This window comes from Nelusetta ayraudi, unplaced genomic scaffold (genome assembly GCF_046127955.1).
Source record: "Nelusetta ayraudi isolate G7.1 ecotype Tasmania unplaced genomic scaffold, CSIRO-AGI_Nayr_v1 ptg000007l, whole genome shotgun sequence".
In the NCBI taxonomy this organism is placed as follows: Eukaryota; Metazoa; Chordata; class Actinopteri; order Tetraodontiformes; family Monacanthidae; genus Nelusetta; species Nelusetta ayraudi.
Genome location: NW_027466057.1, coordinates 6,660,373 through 6,680,424, shown reverse-complemented (window position 1 = coordinate 6,680,424; position 20,052 = coordinate 6,660,373). Strand labels below are relative to the sequence as shown.

Genomic DNA, 20,052 nt, shown 5'->3' with positions numbered 1-20,052 from the left:
CAGTAGAACTTCAGGGTTGACACATGAAACCGAGACTCGTGTCCACGGTTTCTCTGTGGAGAACGCTGTTCCGGCCCTGTAGATCACTCTGGGCCCGCAGATCAGTTCATAGAGGCTCAGCCATAAACTTGAATAACAAGTAAGTGCTAAAACATCTCTCTTGATATGCAAACGGCAAGATGCGAGTTTACAAATTCCTGCTTAAATTAAAACATATTTATGTCTCAACAGCTTTTACTCTATTCTCCCCGCTTCACCAAAAAAAAAAATCCAATTGGTTCCAGCAACAAATAATTGGATTAGCCCAGGCTGCTTGCTTGTTTTGCACTTGAGCAGCAGGGACGTGGCTCATCACAAAGCCAACAGAACCTCTCTGGAATGGTTAGTCACCTTGGGCAGATAAATAAAGAGGCTGACACAGTCACAGTTGGAGTGTTTGTGACTCAGGAGCACACAGTCTGCCTCTCACAACGTTGAACCTGCACTGCCTTGTCTCTGTCTATTTGCCCCAGATGTGTGAGTCAGGACACAAATATGTCCTGCGAGTTCAGAACAAAGAAAACAGATGCATGGCAACTGTGCCGTCTTTAGAGGTCAATTGGATTGGAAAAAGATTTACTATGGCTCCAAAATAATACTTTTGAGGATGAGGGTGTTTGAAAAAAAAAGAGGAAAAACACATTTTATGGCCCATCATTAGTAGGCTTTCATGCAGCTACCGCAACCATGTGGATGGCTCAGCCTGTTTAGTTCCAGAACGCCATCAAAAGCGCGACAAGACACGAGAAGCCTCATGTTTTTATGAGGCTGCAATAAAGGTTGCAACTGATAAATGTTTTTGGTGGCGAGAATTGATCCAAAGTGAGCAATGACCTCAGTGGCCGAGAGAATTATGACACTTTAACTGGCGGTAAGCGGATTAGTAAAGAACTGGGCCGGAGTCCAACTTGTAGCACAATTCGAAGAAAAGTAATAGCAATACGAAATAAGGGTCAGTCAAAACATAGCCATAGACGATTACTTGCTTTCACACTCCCAAGTCAAGGATATACGCAGTTGCAGCCACGGTTTAGTCATTCCTCAAGTCAAACTGTTATTTGAAAGCAGGCTGCGTGGAACTAAAATTGAGAGCGGCTCAAGCCAAGAAACGATTAGACCTGCTTGATTTGCTGAATGTACTGAAGGAGACCCTCATTCCAGCTATGGAATAAATTACACGCACAGTTTCTCAATTTTTTTTTCGGAAAAAAAAAGAGAAATACGAAAAATGTTTAAACATCACTGGACTGCTGCATGTTTTAAAGTCCTAAGTTACGTATTTTAATTTTTTCATTTGCGAATCGTAAGCACCAAGAACCATCGAGAATGCTACTATTAAATTAATATGATTATTGCTATTAACCAAATCTGAGATCAAGTTGGACAGCAAAAGAAAGGGCTTGAAAATGTTTTAGATATGTACAAAACTGTGCACTGGGCCTTTAAGGTGAGAGCCCTGGCTGGTACATCTCTCGCCTAAATCAAAGTAATATTTGTCTCCATCATTTCGCTGATCTCCCTGGAGTTTTTCACCCGTGGCAGAAGACGTCAGTGCAGTTGCGTTACTCAGTGTTTGTTTTACTTAGGGAGCATTAACAATATAACATATGAATCTATTCATCTGGTTTGAGTTACAGCAATGATAAACAAGGCCACGGGAGCGCAATTACCTACTGTTTGCCTAACTTTTTAAACAAACTTTTAAGGCCCGGTGCGCTTTTCTGAGTGACAGCATTAGCTGTTGAAATAAAATTCCCCAGGCGAGTAAACACTGAAAACTGTTAATATCCACCCTGTAAAATCCTGAAAAAGAGAGGTCTCAAAAGTAAACATGAGATTTCATTGTGAAATGTCACAAAACGTCTGACTCGTTGCAGAGGAATATCTCTATATAAACATCATCACCTCAATTTCCAGTTATTTTTTTCTTTTCTTTTCTTTTCTACAAATATTAAACTAATACTCAACTGTAACATGTACACAAAGGGTAAAATGTGATCCATCGTGACTGTACTGGCACTAAAGCAAATATGCAGTGGCTAAGAAAATGACATTGCCAGATACTATCGGCTGTGGTCATCCAAGCAAATGTACTTTAATGCACTTTACAGCCCACAACTGAGTGTAACTGTTCCATTCGTGAGAAACAAGCTTGCAAAACAAGTCAGCCCAAACTTGCTGTTGCGTAACATGTCCATTTAGCCCTCTGTTTACAACCTGCTTAAAAAAGTTTGAGTTTTTGCTTCCTGCTTTGGATGAGGCACACGTGGTAAGAAAACTCCTGGCTCAGGGTGTTGCCACTAACCTGGGAGAGGTATCCGCCAGGTATCGGTATGTTTTTTTTAAAGGTGGAGCCAACAAAATCAATAAAGTGGGATTTGCCCCCTTGTGTGGAGTCAAATGTACAGGCAAGTGTTGCTAGAAGACAATGGTAAATTGAACTTAAAATAACATGAGTGACCCTTATGTGTGGTAGCTGCATGGCTTTTTTATTGGCTGGTTATCAATGTGTGAGGAATAAACTTTTCTTTTGAAGTGAGTCATTTTTTGATGTTAGTGAATCCTTTTTTTGAAAAAACAAATAAAGACGTTAGAAAAAAAGTTTACCTGCATAAGAGCCATTATTGGAACCTCATTCATTCTTAATAATTTTCAGGTTAAATTGTGGTCAATCGCTCCTGAAGAGCTTGAGAATGAAATTTAGATGGAATCTAATCTAATATTTCACCTACTGAACAGGCATGACCTTTTTTTTATTGTTGTCATCATTAATATTAAGTTCCCCTGGCAGGCTTGGGACTCGCACTGTTGTTAGAAACATCGGCCAGGTGAATTTGAATAATCTACTATAATAGTTACCAACGAGCACGACAAGATGCAGGCTAACTTCATGTCAGGACTATTGACGTGGAAATGGTCATTGTTTGGCCATCCATATTTGGCGTGGCCGAGGCTCCTTTGCGGCTATATTAAGAAGAGGTGGCGAAGCACAGCTGCAGCACTTACACGGGGTGAACCGGCTGCCTGGTGGTTGTAGGTCGTGGGGTCTGGACCTTGGTGGTATCGATAGCCTTGTCGGCGGGCCTTCTCTGCGGTTGGTCCCTCTGGAAAGGGTTGGTCCCCGGCTCAACGCGCCTCAGACCGCCCCCTTCCCGGATGTACACCTGCTCGGGAGCCACCTCCTCACAGCGGGGCCCCTGGAAGCCGGAGCGACACACGCAGGTATGCGGCCGACTGCAGGAGCCGCGGTTCTGGCAGGGGGGCTGGCAGTCAGCTGAGGAAAGAGCAACAGATGGATATTACGTTTTCGGCAGGTCATGGAAGAACATGTTCCTCCCTGATCTCAACACTGGGGCTCACTTTAAACTGATTGAATCAAGGGACCATTACTTCCACTTCTCAGCCTTTTTCTGTCCTTTCCGTTCAGCGGCGAGCTTTGGAGGGGCTGTCACCCTCAATTTCTCCTGAGTCGTAAACTGCCCTGTTTAGTCTAAATGTGTATGATCGCTCACATCAAATCCTTATCCAATTTCTCACCGAGCCAAAGCCCCAGACTCCAAATTCATGGCCCAGCGCAGCTCCGCCAGGCGTCCCCATATGGAGCGATTTCCTCAAAAATATCCTCCGCCGCTGCTCTTAAATCCAGCAAGCGCTCGCGCTGTACCACGGCCGGGCTCGAAAAGTAACAGTTAAAAAAGGATATGAAGCAAAACAATTACATAAATGAACGCATCAGAGTGAAAAAGGGGGAAAAGCAGGTGCCAGAGGCCAACTGCGAATGGCCTCCAAACCTGCTGGACGGAGGCGGATCTTATTATAATTTTATTTGAAGAGCAAATAACGCGCCGTCCATGAGAGTGATGAACAGGAGCATAATATTTATCAAAAGTCAGCTAGCATGCAGCGATGAGGTCATTTTGTGGACGTGGAAAAAAAAACAATCCGCCTTCTGCTCGGAGCGGTGAAAAAGACCTGCGGCTGGCACATTTCAGAGGCAAACAGCCTCTTGGTCTTGTGACACCAACGCACGTCGTTCGCCAACGGCGCCAGGGAGGGGGATTTATTAGGCTGTGCTGAAACGGTAAATCAGGCCACCGGTGCGTGGCGGCGGCGGTGGCCTGTGGATTTATCACATCCAAGCGCCGGTCGCTGCGTCAACGGGACCGGTGGAATGCTATTGACACAGATGCGGCGGACACTGACAGACGACCGGCGCTGGTCAGAGTCAAAGAGTCTCGGCGAGTGCGAACAGCGGCTCTACCTGCAGCACGCTTCCTGTTATTGCCGCACAGCTCAGCAGATCCCGGAGACGCCACTATTTTTTTCCTTTCCAGGCCATGAGTGAAAGCACGACCCAGAAAAAAAAACAAAAAAAAAAAAACAAGGCCATTCCGACGTCATTGTGAGCTGCCTTGACAACGTATTTCCAAACACTTATCCCAGCAAACAAAGCCAAAAAAACTCTGGAGTGGGTTATTTTTTTTTTACTTTTCCGAAAATCATGACTGCTAATTGAGGGGCTGCTGGATTAGGCATCATCAGCTCCGGAGTATGAGGAGCAAAAACCAACAAATTGAAGATTAAATATCAAGCAATCACCACTCTCTTCTGCTCTGTGGCTGAGCAGCCGTTATTCAAACCAAGCTAATTCATTCAAGCATTTCCTTTTAACTAGCCTGGAGAGAACGCGGGCCCTCTATTTTTTTTGATGAAGTGTACACATTTAGAGAAATGCGGTCAAGGATTTTGTGTAACTTGGTTCGCGATCTGAGTTTTCCATCGTGGCATAAAGCAGAGAATTGCCCGAGCTGCATCGGGTCAGTCCTTAAAATGCATCATCTGCCCAAAGTCCAAAGCTGGCCTGGTGCCACCGCCTTTGTCCGCAGTCTGTTTAACCTCAACTCTGGGGGTGAGGTGGCCGATCACAGTTCCTGGTGACGCTGCGCTGCTGCCTCGCGGGGTGAGGGGAGTGGGACTCGCTAAAGTGTGAAACTGAAATCTTCAAACGAAGCCGAAGCGGAAGAGGAGACGGAAGGTTCACGGCCGGGTTACGGCGGGTTATTCCGCTCTTGCCGATGGCGAGACACGTGACCCGGTTTTCGGGTCCAGAATTGACACCAGACAAACATGTCGCGCTGCCTGTGCTGACAATACAGCGGACAGGTCAGTGACATGAAGCCCGCTGCGTGGCCCGGGGGGCATGCACCACCGCCGCCGCCGCCTGTCTGTGTTGTCTCTGGGCCCTGCCCGCGGGCTGTTGAGCACATTGTGACGGTAATTGCTGCCATGCAGATTTTTGTCTCGCACATCATTAAAACTAATTGCCTCGCATTCCATCCATTTCGCAAATATGCGCGGCAATTATTATTTTGCCGGAGTGATGATAAAACTCGAATCCGCTGGAAATAAAGGGGGAGAAATGGCAAACATTCCTGGCATCGTCGCCAAAGCCTTAATTATGGCCGCGGGTGACTGGCCAAGTTTTTTTGGGGGGGCGGCAGGATTGTGTCCAGATCTAGTCATCTGAAAATGAAGAAAAAAAAAAAAGGACCCGCTTGTTGGCGGCTTCGGAACTTCCAAACAAACATGCCGATCCAGTTCAACGGCAATAAAAAAAACGTAATTAACATGGAAACATTTTCCTCGGTCTCAGTCTGACGTCTGTGAACCTCGATGACGAGTCTCAATCAAGGCTGAGCTGCACCACGATCATCTAAGGTCTGTGTAGCCTGTCTGCAAAAAGCACGGCTTTCTGTTGTCAAAGTTGAGGGCTGGGGGTGACTGCGGTCATTTTGTACGTGCACAAAACAAACCCTGGGATCCATATTGAGGGAAGTATAGCTCATACATTCACCAGAAGGCGCGCGCACCGGACTCCCATTCCCAATTCCGAGCTCATTTCCACTCCATTACAAGCCACCAGAGACCCGCCTCCCTCCACTCGCTGACTCAGAGAAACACAAGCCATCCAGTCTTTACAGCCCTCTCATTCAGCGAGAGGCAATTTGAAACCGATATCTGACGTGGCGCACAATAAACATGTCGAGAAAGCCCGTCACTTAACGCGGGTCGGACATTTTTCCAAAGTAATATTGATAATGAAAGCTTAATGGCCAATCATTTTTCACAAACTGATGAGCTCTCTAAAGACTGAGGCCATTCTGGGACATTATGGGATTTTGGAACATGGGACTGCACCGGGGGATCAGGATTCAGTGCAAGTATGAGGAACAGACTCGACTACAGCTCCTTTCAAACGCCGTGAGTGGAACACAGCGAGTCCCACAGCAAGGGGAATAGCAATCAGAGATAAATTAGCATTATGAATTATGGTTGCAGCAGCATACCGTTGATTATCCTATGGCTAAGGGGCCATCTGGGTTTTTTTTGTTGTTTTTTTTTAAATGTACATTCGTGGGCGTGGTCATTCGTGTGTTCACGCTTTGGAAAGCATGACTGAACGTGTGTACATTCAGAAGGCAACTTACTGTGGCTGCAGCTGTGAGCTTCCACTATTCCAGTATTCTGAGGCATTTGTAAGAATCATTTGGAGAATAACACATTGGAAATTGACCTTGAAAATGGCAAAACATTGTTTATATCACCGAAAATTGGTCAAAACCTGCTTGAGGAAATTCAAATCAAAACTGTAAATACAAGTCTATATATCCTGGATGCTACCATCTGACCGATTTGCAGCAACCTGGCTGTTTTGCTAAGAGTGGGAACCTTAAATGCCTCGACTTTGCATTGACCTTTTACTTAGATTACCAGTACTATTGTTGGGAAGCTAGTCTTGCTTTCAAATTCAGTATGTCAAAACTACCAATTCTGAAGGTGATCTCATCATTTGGCTTTGCCTCCCTGTCTCCAGGGCCGACTTAATGATCCTGTCAGGCCCTGCAGTGGGCCTCGGCCCCGGCGCTCAAGAGCAGCGGCTCTAAAACACGCTGCACACTCGGAACATCATCGACGAGCATGAACGCCTTGTGACTGAGTATGAAGCCTGTTAAACCTCCAGTGATGACAGCAGGAGCCGCTCTTTTGGGAGTCACCACAGATCCTGACAGATTGCATGAAATAGGTCAAGTGTTTTAAGTTGTGGGAGGCAGCTGGGAAATACAGCTCAGAAGATTCACGCTCAGCATTCACTGGGCAAGGACGAATGGGTCTATTGAGCAATTAATACAATTGTCTCTCAAAGAAAATCATTTTCAAGTGAGTGTTAATCTCTTTGCGGCATGTGATCTGCTCATGGTTGCCAATGGCTGGGCAAACCATTGTGCCTGAAAGAGAACTGCTTCTACTGTAAAGCAGACTCACTGGAAGTAAATGGATAATACTTACTGAAATTACTTTTTATTTCCCTTTGTTGACTCTTCCCCCCTTTCCAAATTAACATGCACAACTTTTGAACCACACCGTGGGCCAGTTTTTCTGCCCCCCCCTTAGGTTTTTATTCCCTACTTCTGCTCTGTGGGGGAAATTGTGTTAACCTACAGCTGACCCATGACACTGTGTACATTACTTTTAGTCACGGCATGCATGCTGTGCCTTCGCTGCACCTCCACGAAACCTTTTCATTCAACTTCTAATGAGCCACATGCTGCAGAGGATATCTGGAGCTGGGCTGAGAGGGGGCGGTGTGGGGGGTACGAGCCTATAAACTTGTAAAGCTGACTCTCTGAGACGTCCACGGCGCTCACCCAAAAAGCCACAAACTTAATCCTCCTGAGGGATCACATCCCAACAGCTTCCATATGGTCTCTGGGTAGGAGGGTGCCGTGATCTATGGCTGCCCACTGGCCGCCCTGACAACTCTACAGCGTCAATGAGCGATCGTGTGACAGAGAAGAAGGCTAATGGCGCTTTGTAAACGTCAGTCAAGACAGGCTTTTTTTTTAAACACTCGCAAACAGGAGAGGAAAAAGAAAAGAGGGGCGCCAACACGTCCTAGAGGTACACCTTCCGGCTTTGACGTGCAAACGGAGACAAATGAGGGACGTAGCGTTGGAGGAGCGACGTCTTGGGACCAGACGCTGAGCAGCGCTTCAGTTTCACCACACTTAAGTCTGTGGTAGCAATTAGAAAAACATGTGGCGTAGGAGGCCAAAGCAGCGGCCAATTGCAACCTACAAACACACACACACCAGCTGTGAAGCTGAGACGGGGAGCGGCACTCCCGGCTTGGTGAGACAAAGTATGGGGCGAGCTGTCAGACATCTATGTTAATAACGGGTTCGGGGATGATGGGGTGTGTATTGATTACAGGATCCGTCTAATGGGCCATAATTCTCGGCACTGCCTGCCAGTCGAGCGTCAGGCCCCTGAACTGTGAACCGTGCAACCCCCGCAAATCCCCCCACGTGACACATAAAGCCGAGGAGTTTCTCTGCGGCTGTCTGTCGGCCGGCAACGTCACCAAAGAAAAGCAGCATTTAAAGGGAAAAAAAAACTTCCCCCTGTTCTTGTAAAACGGTGGAGGCTGCTCTGTAGGTTTGGTTCGACCTTCTTCTATTCATGGGAAAATCTTTGAAAAGTGCCTGCAGGACATAAGCAGCTGCAGGACCATCAATGCAATCATTCATAAAGTCCATCCAAGGCTGTCTTGTGTAAAATACAGAGAACTTCCAACTACCTATAGCCGCATTTGGAGATGCTGTCGTACATTAAACAGCGCACATTCCTCAGCTCCAAACCTCATCCGATCTTCTGCCGCGACACATACTATCATGTGAAGTGCACGTCAAAAACAGCGCACTTCCGCAGATAAATCTTTTCCTTGTCAGCCCGTTAAAAAAAGCCCACATGCGAGCCTCGATACTCAAGTGCATCTGCACTTTCGCTGCCAGCTCCTTGAAGTCTTGTTTTTTTCAATTGAGAGGAGAAAACTTGGAGAAGATTACATCTTTTGCACAGCACTCGTGTCCTCTGTTGCATATTTGACAGTCAGTCAAAGCTCAGTGAGGTGGCTTGTATTTATCAGGTCAGTGGTTTTGACAGGTGGGTTTAGGGACCCAACAAAGTCAGTAAAAAAAAGATTTCAAGGTGTTAAACAGCAAAAAGTTTGATTATGTTTAATTTCTTAAATTGACTAAGATGTTTAATCATTTCCGTGTATGACGTTTAGAAAAATTCTACAACTACTATTTTAATGTTGCAACTTTATGTGTCCCCCTTTTTTTAAAACCTGGTGTCCCTGGCATTAAAATTGAAAATGGCGAACTTCCCTGCTGCTTTGGAGTTGAAAAATGTTCTCGCTTTTGTAGCCTTGGTACAGCTGTGCCTGGCATCAGCTGTGCCACACATGTTTCCGCAGCAAGAGGGCTTTGGACGCAATTTACGCATGCTGTTTTATTCATATTGAAATTTAACAAGCTCCTTTTTTATATATATAAAAAGCAAAAGTTACAACAACAAAAAAGTTAAATATTTCTATTAACCCTGGAGGCATTTAAGATGACTTTGGTTTTCAGAACTATGACGCTGGGCAGGCAGGACGGCGGTGCAGTGGTTGGCAGTAGCTTCATAACAAGAAAGTCCCGGGTTCAATTCCAACGTGGGCCTTTCTTGTGAGGAGTTGGCATGTTCTCCTCGTCACCGCATGGGCTCCCTCCAGGAACTCCAGCATCTTCAATCCAAAAACAAGCTAAAATTCCACAATTTGGCGACTTGGGGATGGATGATGAGAAAGGGCAAGATGGAATTTAGAGACATGCTTCATTATTTTATTTGAATTTTTCCCGGGTTCACCTTGGATCGGACTCAAGCAGCGAAAAGCGTGAGATGGTTGCATGAGGAGTCGCTTATGGGTTGACACGGTGTGGGACACAGTAGGCTAAGAAAAAGCTGGAAGGGAATCAGACAGAACCTGCTCTCAACCGTGTCCCGTTCCCTGAAAACAATGTTTGGTCCTGTGCACCTTTCATCCGCGCCCACTGAGACAACACCGGGGCTTAAATCAACGGCTCTTGGCTCAGCTCACAGCACGTTTCCATATGGACTGCGGCCTTTTGCCAGAAATTTTGTAATGTATAGTGTGGTGAAAGGGAACTGCGCTGCACAACCTAAAAGGCGGCACCTCGGGGAGCCCTGTGAGCTCAGGTTAAATCGTAAGTTCCTGTCCTGCTGCAGGGAGCGTTTCCCCACTACTGCGTACCCCCTACTCACATGAACTATTCCATATTGTCTCGCCCATTAGCTCTGTGTGTGGCAGGAACATGCCATTAATCCAATTACGAGGCGAGCCTTGTCAACTGGAGAAGCCCGAGCTGGAGAACATAAGAGCCGTGCCAGGCCAACTGTTTCATTTTAAGGCCGAGGGGCTACCTTTGTGTGTCATTCGACGGAATAGCTCAACCCAGGAGTAACTTGCCATGAAACTCTATCCTGATATCCACCACTCAACCGGGGCTGCGCACGCCAAAGAATCCATTTGCTGCTACACGAGCAAAAGTCAAATTCAAAGCCTCTAAGAGCAGACACAAAGAAGAGCAGATAGAATCCATAAACTGCGCCGCAGTAATGCAGATTTACTTCTCCTTCAAGAAACCAAAAAGAGCCCAAACAGCAATTCTGCATTCTCTGTCTAATTATGGATTACCGTATTTGTCCTTAAACTTGTTGACAATTTGAATTTCTATCCTAATGCTGCAGCTAAGAGGCTTAGTGTTTGGTAAACAGATTACTGTGCCTGTTCCCAATACAAACTGAACGCAACTTTCGCTAAACTCTTAGTTTCCCCCTTTTGTGTAATTACCGCCATTCCCACGCCGTAGCTTTCGCGCCGTGTGAGTGATACTTATCTGTCACCGGAGTGTTTCAGCCTTGTTTTCCTTCCCTCCGGGACTTTAAATTGAGACACGCAGCATGTGGTGGATAATGCTAAAAGATAAACTAGCCACCGGGCGGCAGGAGGCGCAAAGGTCCAATCCCTCAAGTTTTTCCACACAGAAAACTCAGCCTGAATGGCCACTGAGGAGTCAGAGTCTGGTCTTGTTTCTGTTTATCCACAAAATATTTATGCAGCAGCTTCTCACTAAAATGTCACCGTGTTTGACTCCACAATCAGAGTTGATTTAAAAGCAACATGTCGTTTAGAGACCAAAAAACATAAAAACAGACACGGCCCACCCAGCATGTGCTGTAGGACTGTGTTCTTTGGCCACGTTGTGATGTCACAAAGGGCATTTACAGCTCTGAGGTTAGTGATATCCCCACTCCTGGCTCATGGTCGCCACGTTCCAAACATGTGGAAGGTCTAAAGCATCAGTTGTAACAGGAAGTTAGGGGCCAAATAACTACGTAACACCAGAGGATGTCCCTTTTTATTCTGTATTGTTTTCATTTTCCTGTATTGGGCTTCCATCTCAGCAGGCTATATATATGTGACGCCACTTCTGTTCCAGGTGTCAGTAGTGAACAGAGCTACAGTAGATTTGTTTTTCGTCTTCCAGAATACGCTCATGGCACCTGTGACTGTGGCTGAATATGCGGCTCTACGTTACAAGTCCGGCAAAAGGCCCAGGCTGCAGTGTTGCCTCCATCCTTGCTCACAACAGTCAGTTTAGTAAAGAGATGTGAATCTTCACACATGGTGGTAACAAGGGACTGGCATTAACATGGATGCACCCCTATAGTCCTTGGCTTGTCGTCAGCCGGACGGATGGAGGCAAGATCAAGCTTCAGTGATGTGAAACTTATTTGGTGTATTTTTCACCTAAAAATCAAGTGAAAAGTTTTAGTTGCAACAAGCATCTTTTTCAGGACACGGTTTCTGCGTGCGCTCAAAGGGCAAACCAGTTTATCTGCACCAGGTCTGCCAGGACTGGGGCTGGGACCAAGTCTTCAGAGAGCCAAAAAACAATCAACCTGTCCCACAGAGACCCAGACATGGCCCAGTCCATTAAATAAATAAAAAAAATGCTAAAGACATGTAGAGCGCACCCTCTGGACAAGTCACGATCCTGTCATATATTTGCTGTGAGCTAAAACCCAAATGAACAAGGAGGCATTGTTGAGACGCCACAAGTCCAGACACTGAAATCCAGTCTCAAGGGTGAAGCCCGCTGACACTTTTAATATCAGACATTACTTCAATCCCTTCAGCGAAAATTTCCTAGACGAGGCTTTGGCTACGATGTGTTTTCACTCAGGCTTGCGGCACTCGACAGGTTTGTTCCTTTTCTTTCCCCCACTGTGAACATGTTCTCTCATGCTGCCATCTCCTAATAAAGCAAAGTGGGTCTCGGGCTCAGGGTAGCCTGAGCCTGTTTTCCTCCACGGAGGTCTTCGTGGGAGCTGCTAGTCCCAGCTCCAGTCTGGGGCCTTTGTGTTGGCACCTTGCCGGCCGTGGGGGCTTCACTCAGCTGATGATAGCATAGCCTCCAGTCAGACCTGGGCCGGGGCCAAGCTGTAAGAGGGTCCAGATGGTGAGACAGACCACTGGGCCCGCTCTGATGCACTGCCTAGTTGAGCACAGCCTGCGTTAGACCCAACCTGTTACTTTCTGGCAGATTGAAAGTATTTACTCTTTTAATTTGGCCAATTGCAACTCGATGCTAGGCCTAATTTACACCTTGGTAATTGTGTCTTTAGCTGGAACGTGATGGGGAGGGTGGTTAGCAGGAGGCTTCGCACTGAGCTGGAGGGAAGGAGGTCTAATTAGGAGGCTGCTGGGGCAAATAGGCATGTTCTGTAATCAGCTGGATGAGATACATGTGTGTCTATGTGTGTATAGATAGATAGATACAGTAGATAGATAGATAGATACAGTAGATAGATAGCTAGATAGCTAGATAGATAGATAGATAGATTGATAGAGTTGGTGGACAAGTTCTACCTCACTCGTAAAATTTAAAGATAACTCCTGCTCCAGTTCCAACCTGTTATTTCAGTCTGTCGTGAAACTGGAGCATGCCACGCAAAGGGCCGGGTCTGTATTGAATAACCGAGACCCTCCGAAGCTAACGGCCGGGCCGCTGATAGACGCCACAGCCGCTTCCTCACTTCAATCTGATAAGGAGATCAATATTTCACTCAGAGACGAGGAAGATTACCCGCGTGCAGGCCGCGCCGACTGTTCAAACACACAGCTGCTGTCCTCTGTTCAACTTTTTCATTAACTGGCAGAGGGGATATATGGCTGCGGTCAAATAAAGGGAAAAAGAGGTTCCGCCCATAATTAAGAACTTGTGTCATAAAGGGAGCCAGGAGCTAAGTGGGGGTAATTTTCAGGCGAGGATGTTTCGCGGGGAAGGGGAAGGCTCCACGACAAGCGCGAGCAGCGAGGCTTTAACACCCTGGGAATACTTTTATTGGCCAATTCCATGCGATGGGATAGTCATTAGTGGATGTTTGCTGCATTATTTTCAGTCTGCTTGCCCAAGAATGTGAAGCGCCTCCGTCTGCACAGACTTTTTACGAGCTCCTGAGTCCCCGGAGCGCGCAACACGCAGAGTTTACTGTACTGTGGGACAAAATTGTTTTTTTGTGGAGCAAAAAAAAAAAGTTAGACTTCATTCACGGAGGTGAAGTTACACAGTGGTGAGTTCTTACTTACGTTTTATGCAGCGATTGGTTCCCGGAGCCAGAGCCCAGCCCGAGCAGCACTGATGGCCTCCGCAGACATTAGGTCTGAACAAAAGAAGACACATACAGACAGGAGGGTGAAATGAGACACTGATGGCACTGTAGGAGGCGCGCATTACGGCGGAGGGCCTCCGTGTAGCCTGCGGAGCAACAACAGAGTGCGCGTCAGGCCTCCAGCCCTTCGCATTACAAACCCATCATGACCGCGAGCGCCGTCAAGAGTTTCAGATGGCTGTGATGCGGCGGGCCTTATTGATATGAACGCCTCGGAGACCTTGCCGTAATTACATTATCTCGGATAAGAATTCTCAGGGCGAGTCACGAAATCCTATCTGAACGCGAGAGCCACGAGCCTCCTCTGCCTGTTACGTGAGAGTCCAGACTGAGTGCAGAGTTATCTGAGCCCTTGAGGAGATTATGCGAGATACGCAGGAAACGGAAAAAGGACCCCGGCATCCTCCTGTAAATCACAGACTTAATGAAAGACGACAAGTCATAAACAGCCATTGCTGGATTCTTTTTTGGCGCTCTTAAGTCTGCGACCGGGGCCCGACAGCGGATGTCAGATTGATGGAAAAGCACCAGGCGGCGTCAGCAGTTGGAGGGTAACAGTCAAGCCGCTGGAATGGAAGCTCGGCCCCGCCGTCCTCCCGACGAATCTTCCAGTAAGCGAACATCTGACTCACGATGCTCCGGGGCGATAACAGGAATTGACTCACTGACCTTGAGCCGGATTGTGCTCATTTGATACTTGGAGCGTTATCGAGGCGTCACAGGGATAACAAGCACTTGTTTGGGGCCCTCTGGTGGGCTTAGCCCAGTCCTAAATCAAAGACGCGAGGCCGTGCCCCGTGCCAAAGACATCAGTCATCGCATTCAAATTCCATCAGGGGATATACGTACTGCACTGAGCCTTTATACAACACCATGAGGATCTTGCCCCCGGGATAAAATACGACACCCTGTTCACACCTAGTGATGTTTTAATTGAAACCCCAACACGAGGCAGTATTATTTCACAGCTGTGCTGTCTGAATCAGCCCGACGTCTGGCAGGTGCAGCGAGGGCAGTCGGGGCGGGGGGGGGAGTCACGCTGAGTCAACGCGGATGTAAAGGAGGGCTGAGTGAACCCGGTGCTGCCGGCGCCCCGGGGTACAGCAAAAAGGCAGGCTTAGTGGGAATTCCAAGAGGAAACGTGTCGTGAAAACACTTTCCCTAACAAGCGGGCGGATGATTCATCTGAAGCTAATGAATCAAAGTGCTCAGATTCGCAGTCCGAGGCTATTACATGGGAATGTTCCCGCTGAGCTTTGCGACGGCCCCATTATGCTACTTTAAAACTCAAAGAGGCCCATTCATTCGATGCTGCAATATGTTTTATTGGCAGCGCGGCGCAAGGCATTCGTCTCGCGCCGCCATAAAAGCGCGTTGGATCTAACGCTACGAGCGAGGGGCTATTTTTTGCCCGTTGCGAGCGCCTTAAATAAACAAGAGGCTCGGTCTAGCCGCCGGCGAGAGGCAGACGTACGCTCTGGGAAATGTTGTTTTTGAGGCGGGATGGACGGCGTCATTCCAATGACATATTTGTAACAGAGAGAAAAGGATTTAGCCACAAGCGCTGGACAACGATTACATTTCCTCTGAGTGTGATTTTTGCTTACATAAATGAATGGATGGATGGATGGATGGATGGATGGATGGATGGATGGCATCTTTAAGAAAACAAACGATTCACAGACATTGGCTGAAAACTGAAGTCAGTTATTCCTCTTTGCTTTAATCAAGGCCCTGTATTGTTCTTTATTCTTCAGTCCAGGCTGCTTTGGAGCAGCCTTGCTCGATTAATGATCAAAAGACATGTATAGATCACAGCCCATTACCAAAATTCTCAATTGAATATGTTCAGCATGTTTGGAACAGAAAGTGGAACAAAAACCTGGTTCGTGTGCCAAAACTACTTGAGGGGTATTAGTGGCACATTAGATATATATAGCACTTTGTGACATCACAAAGGGATGATTTACAGCATTGAGTTTTTGCATTTCTCTCTTAAAAAAAAAAGTAACTTTGGACTTTGCCAGCTTCTAGGAAGTTCATTTCAAGGCCATCACTGTTGGAGAGCGATGGTCAAGAGAATTTTGCCCAGTACGGAACCTTTAAATTTGGACTTAGGTAAGCACACACCACATCCATGGTGAACCCACTGCCTGAATCCGACTGCTTGTAAAGTATCCCCAATAAATTCACCGTACAAAATCAATTTCCTAAAGCCAAGTGGCTCTGTTATGACACTCTGGAGAGATATAACATTAACATATTTCACTGCAGCACAAGGTGAGCCATTAAAAATCCCAGTCTGATTATTATGTAAACAGTCTCCCCTCCTCTGAGTCCCTAAGGGACAAGCGGGACTGGGTTCTACCAGGGTTCATTTAACAGAGAGAAAAGGGCTTTAATATGGAAACAATCCATCGTCCTGTTTGGAATAAAGGAGGGAGAGACAAAAATAGGGTTTTGCAGCAATTGAGGGCGGCCCATCAGAGGAACAGGTGTTTCTGATCACCGAGGAAAATTGCACATGTTCACCAGCCAAGGCTCCATTTGGGCCACAACAATACTTGGCTGCAGGCAACATTAAAAAGAAAAAATAAATAAATAAATGAATAAATAAAAAACTAGGGCATATACAGCGAAGTTGTCTGCATCCACTCTCATCACCACTACCATCCAAATACAACAGTGTGATGTGGACTAATGGGAGGAAACGCGATAATGCAGCATGGTATTAGTATCTCAACACTTTGAGTGCAATTAACCCATTCAGTTCTCCCGCCGTCACATCTCCTAATTAGCAGAGGGCAACCTCGCCCATTATCCCCTGTCCTGCCATGACCCTGAAGGCAACAACATACACATCACACAGTCTGCTGACAGCAGTCTGAGTGAGGTTCCAACCCTCACGACACTCAGGACTCTTTGATGCACAACATCCAGAGGAGCAGCAACAACCTGTTTTTTGTTTCGTTTGTTTTAATCTGTGAGTTTTGTCGTGTTTCCTGAGAACGTGGGGGCACCTTCGCTTTTAACACTCCAACCACGTGGGCTGACGGCTGAAGTAGGCCACGCAGACCCCTTCAGAAGCAGTGAACGCGAGTAATTCGAGCAGCGCTGCGAAAAGTGAAAACATTTTGCAACTCTGGCTTTGTGCTGTCATTCTTACCCGGCGAGTCTTCTGGCGCTGGCAGAGCTCAGCCTGCTGCTCTGCCTGCGGTTCACTTTGGCTCTGTTCTGCTGCTGCTGCTGCTGCTGCTGCAGGCTGATCGGGTGTCTGGCGGTGCGCAGCGCAACATCCCGCGGCGCTGTGGCGCTGTCTTCCCGGTAGCCGCCCGCTGCGTGTACCGGCGCCGCCACGGATGGGTGCCTGTCACCCGCCGCGGATGACGCCCCCCTGGGTCGGCGGCTCCGACTCCCAGAGTGGCCGGACGTCTGGTGGGAAGAAGCGGGCGACGCGGCGCCCTCTGGCCGCCTTGGCGGCTGACCCTGATCGCTGTCCCGGGACTGGTGCTGGTGCTGGTGCTGGTCCCGGAGCGCCCGCCCTGCCCCTGCGCCCTCTTCTCTTCTCCCACCTGTTGCGCCTCTTTGACTGTCACTAATTCGAACGAGCGCAACGGCCAGAATTACTAGAAGGGCAAATCCTGCGCGGTCCATCTTGGGCTCTGCAAAGTTTTTATTTTCTTCCCCCCCAAAGTAACCGCGTAAATGGTCGCAGGTCGCGTTTCAGTTTCAGCTTCAGCGAGAGCCGCTGAAATAGAATCAAATGTTTTAAAGAGTGCAAAAATAAATACATTTAAAAAAAAAAAATAGAATAAAATAAATCCCCGGCGATTTTGCACAAGTTCAGCAAATCGGCATCCTCCCCCGGGAGTGAAAATAACCTGGATATGTCTTCATAATGCCCAGGTAGGACTCTGCCCAGAATGTCCTCAGCTTCACAAGTAAATCGGCGCCAATTAACTACAAGCTAAGAAAATCTCACTCCTTCCTGCGCGTCAGCAGCATGCAATATATATATATATATATAATTATTTTTTTTTTCTTCCCAGCAGAACGGGCATTAATCCATGTGTTTGTAAAAGAGAGCAGCAGCAGCAGCCGTGCGCTGGCTCCAGGGCAGCTCAGTGCTGGTCTCCTGCTCCAAGTGAGAGTTTGAATCGTGCTCCCATGAATATCACCACCTCCTTGGAACTGAAGTCACCGGGAATTTTTTTTTTTTTTTTTTTTTTTTTCTTTTCGTAGGGATTGCATGCGCTTTGCAAGAAGAAACTCCCCCTTTGTCGGCCGCATTGTTGCTCCACTGACTGCACGGCTCGGTCCATGTGTCCGCGCGCGCGCGCGAGAGAGAGAGAGAGAGAGAGAGAGCGCACGCGCGCGCACACATACAGGCGGCCAAGTTACATCATGTTACCGTGTGTGTCTTTTGCAATTCCCCCGTTGAACAGGACTACCGTTGGAGTCATAAATGCAGCTGCACTTTAGATGTAGTTATTGATTAAGTAAATAATATCCCGACTTTGAAATTGAAACCAAATGTTGTTTTTTTCCCCTCGAGGTTCTGACTGATTGCTGGATTCCTTGAAGTGAGTGTAATGTTTGAGCATTATTAAAATCAATTAAAGCAGGCTTCTATTATTAGCCTATCAGGCATCATGACGTGACTGTGAAGATTCTCAGTCATCCAGGTCAGGGTAACTTTTGAGGGTTGAAGATACCTGTACACCCCCCCCCCCCCCCCGGTTATTAACGTTCCTCTCCTTCAAAGTTCTTTGAGTTCTTCAGAGGTGGATAAGCCTTTTGGATAAGAGGTATTAAAAAAAACAAAGTCTTCCAGAACTTGAAAGGAGCCCAGATGCTTCGACCGGGGTGCAATATGTAGCAGTCTGAATTCAGTTTCCAAAGCTGCCCTTCGGTGTGACTTGATTACAACATGTCAAAGTTTTGCCTGCTCGCTTTGATGTTGCATTGCAGATGAAACGTATTGGTCCAAAACTCAGCTTGAATTCTTGGAAAACTACGCCATCTTATGTAACGCGTCCTATTCATCTCTCTCTCTCTCTTTCTCTCTCTCTTTCTCTCGCTCTCTCTGGTCGGTGCTGCATCATCACTTTCCCTCCCACTCTGTGGAAACAGCACCCTCCCCCCCCCCACCAAAAAAAAAAAATACAAAAAAATCAGATCCTGAACAACCCAAAGAACGCTGGCTCCCTCCTTCTCATTCAGCCCGCAAATGATGCACGCCTGTCTCCCTCATGAGTGGCCCCGGCGCACTGTTACCGCTCGCCGCACCGCCGTCCAAAACACACAAGCAGCGGAGAAGGAAGACTGGTAGGCTGCCCGCTCGTTCCTCCCGCCATCGCTAAGATACGCAAACCACATAAAAGGGAAACTTTTCCTGGGAAAACGTTGGGAAAAGGTTAAGTGAAACCGCCGGAGAGACGCGGATTTCCTCCTCTCAATAGGAAACATCGCATCCGAGGGCTGACTTGGGCCGAGCTCGTACGTGCGATTACGGGTCGTGTTGCAGCCCAGTGAAATTGTAATTGGAGAAGCGGTTGTCTCATGACTGTTTACCACATCAGAGCTACAGATCTTGGACAATAGCCTCCATTAGGACCGTCGGCTCACATGTCTGTCTGACCTTGACATCACTTACAGATTACATTACACTAAATTGTTAAAGAGTCTTTGCTTGCAAGAGTCTTTTTTTACCCGGTTGTTTATGTCCCTCTCTCTGTCTCTGCAGACGTTTTCTTTTTCTGTCTGCACACTGTGCACAGACGAGGCTTTTACCAGCATCATTTTCTCACGCATGCAATTATCATGTAATCAGTCTTTCTCTCGCCATACGCCAGATCCTGCTGCTGTAAACCAAAGAGCCAAGCTTTCAAATATAATCACCATTTAAAGAAACAACACGTTATTTCATGGCAACGTGTCGAATAATGTGACGTAAACAGTGCCGCTACTGTAAACCTCGGAAGGGCCTGCGACCCGTATTCGTGTCACATGATGTAACGTGACTCCGCATGATTCTTTCCTCGCAGAAGCATGTTTGCCGCGCTGCTCGTATAAATGCAGACAAGCCACTTGTTAGCTGCCAACAGCTTCAAATACGAGCGCCGCGAGCGCCTGGGAGCGCAGCGGAAAATGCACTGGCAGCTGTTGTCAGCTGCCTTGATGTCACAAACTGAGTCTCCCGCGTCAAACGAGCTGACTTTCCCCCACAGAGGTCCAGCGCCACTCAGGTCTACTAGATACCAGAAGAGACAAATATTTATTATATCAAACTCACCCAAAGTAGGGAACATTCAGGAGTCCATACATATTTTTTTTTTAAAATTCCGGCAAGGTGAAATAATATTATAA

At 47.2% G+C, this 20,052-nt stretch overlaps 1 protein-coding gene across 1 annotated transcript in view; it reads right to left on the bottom strand.

Annotated features, from left to right (window-relative positions):
• The window catches only part of LOC142883404 (latent-transforming growth factor beta-binding protein 2-like), an 88,176-nt gene extending 70,014 nt beyond the window's left edge, over positions 1 to 18,162 (bottom strand). Inside the window, exons 1-3 of the mRNA XM_076018260.1 lie at positions 16,850 to 18,162; positions 13,601 to 13,674; positions 3,046 to 3,313 (exon numbers count right to left, since the gene is read on the bottom strand). Of these exons, the coding sequence (XP_075874375.1) occupies positions 3,046 to 3,313; positions 13,601 to 13,674; positions 16,850 to 17,337 (830 nt within the window). The 5' untranslated portion in view covers positions 17,338 to 18,162. The remainder of the gene's footprint in view (positions 1 to 3,045; positions 3,314 to 13,600; positions 13,675 to 16,849) is intronic.
• Between the last annotated feature and the right edge of the window lie 1,890 nt (positions 18,163 to 20,052).